This window comes from Artemia franciscana, chromosome 12, assembly GCF_032884065.1.
Source record: "Artemia franciscana chromosome 12, ASM3288406v1, whole genome shotgun sequence".
NCBI lineage: Eukaryota > Metazoa > Arthropoda > Branchiopoda > Anostraca > Artemiidae > Artemia > Artemia franciscana.
In genome coordinates, this window is record NC_088874.1 from 34,096,652 (window position 1) to 34,106,113 (window position 9,462).

Here is a 9,462-nt window from a genome sequence, read left to right on the forward strand (position 1 = left end):
TTTTTCCAATTCTACGCAAATTTCTTTCTCAAGTTTCGTAAAGACTTTTTGGGACGGAGTATTTATTCCAATCATAGAGAAAAGTTCTTGAACCTGGGCGTGAGTCATTCCACCATTTATTGCATTAACCACTACCTCTTTGTGGACACTTACTGTTCCTGTTTCTGTTTTGTGTTTTTTTCTGATAGTATTCACACTATCAAAATCAGTCCTTTTCCGTTTTTTGACTACGGTTTCCATTGAGTCAGTTTTTTTAAGCCTTCGAGGAGCAAGGGCTTTTCTGTGTGAATTGTGGCTTCCTCATGACATGATTCGCATTTGAAGATGAGTCTTGAGCCCAATCCAGCTCTATATTCTTTAGAAAACATCATATTCGAAACGAAATTGATGTCTTGGCACCTACAAATAAAAAGCTAATTGGTTTTGAGGAAGTAAAATAGTAAAGTAGCCATTTTATTGTTTTGGTAGAAAGGAAAGTGCTTTAGCTTCAAAAAGGATAGATATTATGTAGAGTAGTGAGCGATGTAAGGTAATTAAAATATGAAATAAAATATAAAATATAGCTAGAAATGGGTGAGAAGTGGAAATTATACGATCTAACCGAAAGTTTGTTGTATTTCATTGTCTGATTAAACCACCCAATTTTATTTATGTATGTAATAAAGCCAAAAACTGTCCTGAAACTACCAATCAGGAAAGCCAAGTTTTTAATTCTGCAAAAACTTTAGCGTAAAGAGCGGGGCGTTGAGGAGGGAACAGCCCCTTTCATATACGGGGTAATTTCTGTTCGTTTTAAGTTTTAATGTTACTCCTTACTTTCATTTAAAAAAAATTGTTTTTTATGTAATTTCTGAGCGTTTTTTGTTAATCCATGTTTTGATTTCGGCTCTCCGCAGATGAATAATTAAAACGAAATTTGCATATTTCTTTTTTTTGGCTAAATGACTTTCTCATAATTTTGATCGAACGATTTTGAAAAAAAATGAGTGTGGGAGGAGGCCCAGCTGCTCTCCAATTTTTTTTACTTAAAAAGGCAACTAGAGCTTTTAGTTTTTTACGATGGTTTTCATTAGTAAAGATATACATAACTTACGAATTAGCTTACCTAACAAACTTCTATATTCGTATGTTTCTAATAGGTATATTTGGGGGGTTCGCCCACTTGTGAATACTTCGCTCATTACACTAAAGCTTAAATTAAAGCCTAAATCCTTAAGAATGGCCCCTGAATCACAAAGGCCGTAGAATAAATAGTTGAAATTACTAAAAATACTTTAGCGTAAAGAGTGAGGGATTAGGAGGAAATGAACCCCCTATATGTGTAATATTTTTTGTTCGTTTTAAGTTTTAACGCTAGTCCTTACTTTCAGTTGAAAACACTTTTTCATATTTATGTTTTCATTGTTTTTATCAAATAATGCTAGAAAATCCTGCCCCCTCCCCTTCATGGAAATTTTTCCTCCCCATAAAAAATTACTCCACGGAAAGTTTCCCCCACATAACCCCCTCTTTTCAACCCCTCCTGCCAACCAAAAAATCCTCCTGAAAACGTCTGTACACTTCCCAATAATCATTACTATGTGCAAACACTGGTCAAAGTTTGTAACTTGCAGCTTCTCCCACGGGGACTGTGGGGGAGTAAGTCGTCCCGAAAGACATAGTTAAAAGGTTTTTCAGCTATGCTGAATAAAATGGCTATATCAGGATTTTGATCGGACGACTTTTGGAAAAAATGAGCTTGGAAGGGGGCTTAGGTGCACTCCAATTTTTTTGATCAGTTAGAAAGGGCGCTAGAACTTTTCATTTCCATTTGAATGAGCACTCTCACAAAATTTTTGACAACTGGGTCGATACGATCACCCCTGGAAAAAAAAAACAAATAAACACTCATCCGGGATTTGTGTTCTGGCAAAATATACAAAATTCTATATTTTTGTAGATAGGAGCTTGAAACTGGTACAGTAAGGTTTTCTGATATGCTGAATCTGATGGTGTAATTTTCTTTAAGATTAAATGACTTTTAGGGGGTGTTTCCCCCCATTTTCAAAAATAAGGTAAATTTCTCAGGCTCGTAACTTTGGATGGGTAAGACTAAACTTGATGATGAAACTTACATATTTAAAATCAGCATAAAAGTGTGATTCTTGTAATGTATTTCTTGGTATCGAAATTCTGTATTTTAGAGTTTTGGTTACTATTGAGCCGGGTCGCTCCTTACTACAGTTCTGTAGTAATTGTTTGAAATTACCTCTGTTGTTAAATTCGCTTTATGTTGGAAATAAAATGAAAAAAAAAAGCTTTTTTACTGAAAGTAAGGAGCGACATTAACGAACAGAAATTACTCCGTATATCAAAGGGGCTTTTCCATCCTCAACGCCTTGCTCTTTACGCTAAAGTTTGACTCTTTTTTTCAAGTTTTCTTTTTAAAAGAGTAAAAAACTTTAGCGTAAGGAGTGGGGTGTTGAGGAGGGAAAAAACATTTTAGTATACAGAGTAATTTCTGCTTGTTTTAAGTTTTAATGTCGCTCCTTACTTTCAGTTAAAAAACTTGTTTTTTTCATTTTATTTCTGAACGTTTTTGGATTAATACATTTCTCTTCAGTTTTTTTTCTGTTTCTCTGTTTGCCCTCCTGGCACGTCCAATAAATTATGGGACAGAATAGAAGCAGTTCAAATACGTGTCTAGGAATTATTTCCAAACAGGGTAAAGGGCTTTATATTTCCCTTCTTCGGAGAGCAAATCTAGTTACCCTTAAGGAAATGAGAGTACAAATTCCCTTGTGTTTTGCCAACAATACCGTGCATAACGCTTGTGCTACTCTCTTATCCCTAGTGAACATTTACCCACCCGCCACGTCAGGGGCGGATCCAGGATTTTTTTTTTGGAGAGGGGGTACATAAAAGGTTGCTCCGATAAGCTTGTGGACAATGAAATACCAGCAATTTAAAGGGATTTGCAACAATTTCTAAGTCGTAGGTTGGTAGTGGACATGGACTTTAATTTAATATAAAATCTGATGAGTTCTATTGAAATTAAAGTCAATTAGAAATATTGATACAAAAAAAGTATGTTTATAAGAACCGCCATAAAAACAATTAAAATGTTGTTCTCCCTCTACAAAAAAATAATATGTTTTATATTTTCTGCATAATTTGTAGCATTTGCACTTCTGGCGACTATAGCGAGTTAGTTAAACTTTGTATGGTCAAAAAGAAAATTAGTACCATATTTTGGTATCATACATTCTTGGAACTAATTGTTGATTAAACTTTAAATACTAGTTCGTTTGAGGGTGTAGCAGGAAAAATAGAACAAAGAAATAGAAATATAATGCTTTCTTAATGTTGCTATTAGCAGCGGATTAAGTCAGAATTTTAAATCTCCCCTCCTTACGAATGCAGATTTTCGCCTCCCAGTTGGCATTTGTGGTAATACGGACAGATCTCCCTTGATAAACTTAAATTTAATTAACTACTTTTTGGGGACATGTGTCATTAATAAAAATCTAACAGAGACTGCAAAAAGTAACTGAAACCTTGTTTAAAACATGTTTGCAAAAAGAAACAGCCTTAATAATTAAAAACTTACTAAAACCTCGACTATTAAAAACCAAATGCAAAAAAAAAAAATTTCGTCCCAAACAGAACCATAACAAGCGGTCCCAAATCTACTACCAAAAAGCTACTACTATGTCAGGTTCACTGCATCCATCACTGCCCCACGTTCTATTTCAGCAAAAATCCCCTTTCTTGCCCCAATAACAGTTTCTACTGAAAAATATAGAAGAACGTTCATCCTTCACATAGTTGAAATTTTAAATTATTATCCCTCCCCTCTTCTCACTCCACTTTTAACTTTAGTTGTAATGCTTATTTTGCAATTGCAAACTTTACAATTCTTGCTAGTTAAACTAAATTGTCATTTTGTTTAAATTTGTTTTCCTGGTTTCAATTTACGACTTTTAATCGTTTGATTTTTTTTACTGATTGCAATTTTATGAGTTTAAACTGGTTTGATATTTGTTACTGATTGAAATTCACCATTTTTTAAATTTTTTTATTGACACTAAATTGTGATTTTGGCCCTATTGGGCTTGTGATAACCGTTTTGTAGAAATAAATCTTGTCTTGTCCAAACCGTAGTTTGAAAATAGTGTGATAGATAACCCGTGAAATATGACAAGAGAAGAGCCAGAACTTGAGTACTAAGTTGATATTGCTAAAGAAACAGCGAAAAAACTGCCGATTATTCTATATAAGCTTTAAATTGTTGGTAAATCCAACAATAGTGAAATTAAACTAACCTAAGCAGATACCGTCGGAGCGTTCTGTTGTTTTGGGATGAAAATATCTTTAAAAGTTATCGAAAATTCCTTCTCTATAGCAGAAAAGACAATTAATTATCAAGAATCACAAAGGTACAAGTTGTATTAATTGTAGCCCAGAATAATTCCCCATCCTAATAATTTTGATAGCAGTAAATCAATGACCTAAAATGAAAGACAAAGAAAAAACTTACATGTGGCGAATCACGAGCTTTTCATAATTCTCAAAAAGGTAAGGTAGATCCACAATCCAGCGTGAGCCTTTTAGTAGGGCTGACCCCAAATTTCTTCCAGAAGTGATAACTTTCATCGCAAAAGGGGAATTTGTTCCAATTTCTTCGGAGCTTGATTCGTCGTGAAGCGAAGCAACCGTTAATCCTTCTAACAAATATTTTGGTAAACGCGGTCTGCCTCTAGCACGATAATTTAATTTCAAATTTTCACGATGGGCCTGCACATTTGGCAAATTGAGCCCTCGCTTATTTCTTTTTTTCCCATGTTACTGTGGTCAATAACAAGAACTATATAAGAATTTTATTATGGTTGTGGCCATTTTTATCGGGGTTTATTCACTAAGGGGTACAATTGTTTCTTGGAAAGGCCTTGGACTTGAGACTGGTCATTTACTGCTTTTGTGGTTTGCTTTGGTAGTTCTAAAGCAAGACTCGAGTCTTGCTATAACAAATTTAAATACTCTGGGGACATTTTGTTTCGTTCACATTAGTTAATAATTAGCTCGTTTTATATATGTTTAATTCTTATTTCAGTAGAAGATTATGCAAAATTGTACTTATACTACAATATATAAATTTGTCCTGAATTTATTTTAACGGTACAATAATAACCAAAACGATAAATCATTCTTTTTAAATAAAATCTTGGCTTCTTATTCGGCCCTTGTGCTGTGCTCAATTTATCTCTAGGATTAGACGCAGCTTAACCTTTGCCATTCTTCTTGTAAATATTTATACAATACAATTTTCTTATATATTTATTAGCAGGCAGTTGGGTGTTTGCACCCTACTTCTTCTCTAGACTCTGTTTAAACAGGTTACAACTAATTAATGCTTGACTGAATCGCTCCTGAACAATCAGAGTGGTTAGTCCCTTGGTGTAATTTATGCATTCTTAGATGCTCCGATTAGATTCTCGGCGTGAAAGTGAGAACATCTAAACCCTGAGGATAAACCCGTTATAATTGGATATACCATAAGTGCTATAGCTTACGTTGTCGTTAAGACCAAATTAAATTTGAAGAAAACAGTTAAAATATGTAAAATTTGACCAGGTTTAAAATGATCTCGATGACTTAAATGTGAATGACGATCTTTAGAAATTGAGACGACCGTTGGAAGTCTGTCCAAATTGCTTGCCTATTTGAAAGAGGCAATCAAAGAGCATAGAGTCAGTGGCGGTAAAAGAAATGCTTCCATTGCCTGTGATAGGATCGGTGAACTTTACACTTTTCTAATAGAAGAGAATGCAACATTACTTCGAAGAGATAATGACAGACTTTCTGAAATTTTAAGGCTAGAGAAAGAAAACCTACTTCTCAAGTCAAATCCCCTTCCTTTTTCTTCACCCATTGCACCAAGATCACATATCACTTCATATGCGAGCACTGTTAAAGGTCCAGAGAAGCATTCGGTTATTCTTGAGCCCTTGACATGTAATACGAGTCAAAACCATCGTGGAAAAAAAGTTGTGAAAAGTGAGGTAAGAAAAGTAAGAAAAATTGTTTCTGACCTGGGGAAAAAGATCCAGGATAGTGGAAAAAGCTTTTCTGTTTTGAACGCTATGCCTGGAAGGAATGGGAAAATAATCCTTGAATTATCCTCGCAAGAGGATGCAAAAAAAGCAGTTCAAGTATTTGAGGAGAAATCGGAACTGACCAGATATAACCCCAAGCAACCAATAAAGAAAAGACCAAGGATGATAGTTAGAAATCTTTCTTGTTAAAAAGATATTGAACAAGTAAGAACCTGTCTTTTAAATAGCAACACAATTATAGCCGAATTGGAAAGTCGAGGAGAATTTTTCAAAGTAATTACGTTGCTTCGAAAAAGTGAAGACTCGTCCGACGTTGTGCTAGAAGTTTCCCCGAAGATAAGGAATCAAATAAAAAATCAAAGACCGGTTTTATGATAAATGATTGTACTGATTATATATATTTGCAGAGATGTGGTAGGTAATGCTTATATGGACATAAAAGTGCCGAATGTAAAGGAACTACTGTCTGTTCTTATTGTATGGGGAACCACGAGTACGGAACATGCGATTCAAATCGTCCATACTGCCATTCTTGTCACGTGAAAGGTTTGAAAGCGGATGGCCATACATCCTATGATATAAAAAAATGTCCCACTGCTCGAAAATTAAAAGAGACTTTGCAAAACTACATAGATTATTCTTATGACTAACACTCCTTCGAAAACCGGCCGTTTGAAGTTCTTGCAGATAAATCTAAAACATTCATATGCAGCACTTTTAGAATTATGTAATATCATCGATGAATTGGACCCCGATGTGGTACTCATCCAAGAACCATATGTCAATAAGCAGTCCAAAAATTATTTCTGTGCCTGTTAATTATATATGCTACGATAAAATAGATTTAGAAAAAAAGTTTTTTAGTGCTGCTATATTAATTAAGAAAAATCTGAAATCTGATATTTGTGCCCATTTATCTTCAAATGAATGTGTTATTGCGACGATATATTTCAGAAGCAAAAAAAAATAACTGTGTGTTCTGCCTATTGTCCTCCGTCAGGAGCCTCCCCCTGTGACAGTGTTTCATCAATTGACAAGTTGAAGAACCGTTCATCTTTAGTAATTGGTGCCGACGTCAATGCGCGCAGTCCCTTGTGGTCGGAAGTTAACAATGCCGATAAAAGGGGTAGAGAAATGGAACAATTTTTAGTTCGTAATAATTTGGTCGTGATAAATAATCCTTCTGTTGCTACGTATAGACCTACTGGTAGTACCAGTCCAGATATCACCGTCTTGGGATCTCGGCTATTGTCAAAGTTGTGTGATTGGAATGTGTTAGACTAACCCTCACTATCCGATCATAGTTATATCACGTTCTCACTCGATTTTGGAGAAGCTGAGTTTCAACATAATTCAGGCCCTTTTGGCTATAATTATAAAAAGACTGATTGGAATATTTTTAGCACAGTATTATTACAAGATATAGATGGTATTTACAGTTTACCCGTTTGTTTACGGGAAGATATAGATGTTATAGTTTCCAACCTGACAAATTTAATACAAAATTGCACTGAAAGTTCAACCCCCAGAAAGAGCTATTGTAAATTTTCTAATTATAAACAATGGTGGAAATTATGAACAAAAAATTTAGAAGTCCCGAATTAGAAACGAAATTGTCACATGCAAAAAAACATTATGGAAATGCAATCAGAAAAGCTAAATTTGATGATTGGAAACGATTTTGTGCTGAACAGGCAAGTGTATACCCTTGGAATACAATTCATAAAGTCTGTAGCTAAAAACCTCCCCCTGTATTACCTATTCATGTACAAAAAAGTGACGGGTCTCAGACCTCTTCGTATGCTGAAGCTGGTGAAGAACTGTTAAAGAAGTGGTTTCTGAGTGATGATTTACAAAGCGAGAGTTTCTATCATAAAAATATCAGAAATAAAGTGAAAAACTCCTGTGAAGGAGTTCCTGAACCGATTGCGCTAGATTCACTAGAGGATATAATAAAGTCTTTAAAACCATTAAAAGCTCCTGGTCCGGATGGAATTGTAAGTTTAGCCATACAGAAAAATTTTGGAGTATTATCTCCAACGCTGTTAAAAATCTATAATGCATGTTTGTCATTGAAGTATTTTCCAAGAGCGTGGAAGGAGGCAAATGTAATCGTTCTTTTAAAAAGAGGAATATCAAATGATGGTATATCTTCATCGTATAAGCCTATTAGCCTTCTGTCACACCTTGGAAAATTTTTAGAGAAAATAACATTGAATAGAGTTTTTGAGACAAACCTTGAGAGTGAATGGATATCAAACGAACAGTTTGGATTTGTTAAAAGTAGATCAACAATAGACAGTTTAAATAAACTGGTAACGATAGTTGAAAATGATCAAAAATCAAAGCGTTACACATTAAGTCTATTTTTTGATATTAAAGGTGCTTTTGATAACACGTGGCACCCCGGAATTTTGTATAAATTGGTTGAAAAAGGTTACGATTTATCGTTAAGATTTTTTCAATACGTCTTTAGAAAAATCCTGTCCTCAATGAGGTATTTTATCCCCTTTTCTTTGGTTAATTAATATAGATGACCTACTGCGTGTCAATTTCGGGAGACATTGTGCAGTACAGGCCTATGCTGATGACATTTGTACTACAATTTCTGCAGATACTCCCCAGAAACTCATTCATATGGCAAATGGAGTATTTATGAGGTTTTGTGAATGGGAAGGCAATAATAAGCTTAAGTTTGACGAAAATAAAACAGAAGCGCTGTTGTTCACAAGAAAACATAAAGTACCAGATATAACGCTAATGTTTATGAATACCCGTGTAGAAATTAAAGAAAAAGTCAGGTACCTCGGTGTTATTTTGGATCGAAAGCTGTCGTGGAGCGAACATGTCACTACCAGAGTTAATACAGCTAAACAGTATTCCTTGCGACTTGTGTCAGCAGCAAAAACCACATGGGGTTTAAAACCACTGGCTTTAAGAAATTTATATAAAAGTGTCATTGAAAGCTTTATATTATACGCCGCGCCTGTATGGGTAGTAGCCGTGAAAAAAAAATTATTCAAAATGCACTAAGATCCGTACAAAGAATGTCAATGATTGCCATTTCAAAAGGTTTCCGATCTGCGAAAACAGATACAGTGACAGCTGTCGCCGGATGTCTTCCTCTCGATCAACGTGCAATTGAAGTCTCTTTGAGCAGATATTTTAAAAAAGGTAGACCAAATTATTGGCCTAGTCAAGAAAACTGGCATTCTGGCATTTGTTTCAGGTCAAATATGCATAGTGTTTTTATAGATGAAGAAGCATTATTATTATTTACGAGTTGTGAAAATATAAGTGACCAATTTAATAATTTTGATAGGAAAAAATTACATGATATAATTTTATCTCGATGGTTTTCAGCCTT

General features: G+C 34.7%; 1 protein-coding gene across 1 annotated transcript; it reads left to right on the forward strand.

Annotated features, from left to right (window-relative positions):
• Positions 1–569: 569 nt before the first annotated feature.
• Positions 570–8,623, forward strand: LOC136033509 (uncharacterized). Its single transcript, XM_065714256.1, has 3 exons — positions 570–573; positions 5,659–6,041; positions 7,886–8,623. Exons 1-3 carry the CDS (start codon positions 570–572, stop codon positions 8,621–8,623), a joined length of 1,125 nt encoding a protein of 374 aa, XP_065570328.1.
• The last annotated feature ends 839 nt before the right edge of the window (positions 8,624–9,462 follow it).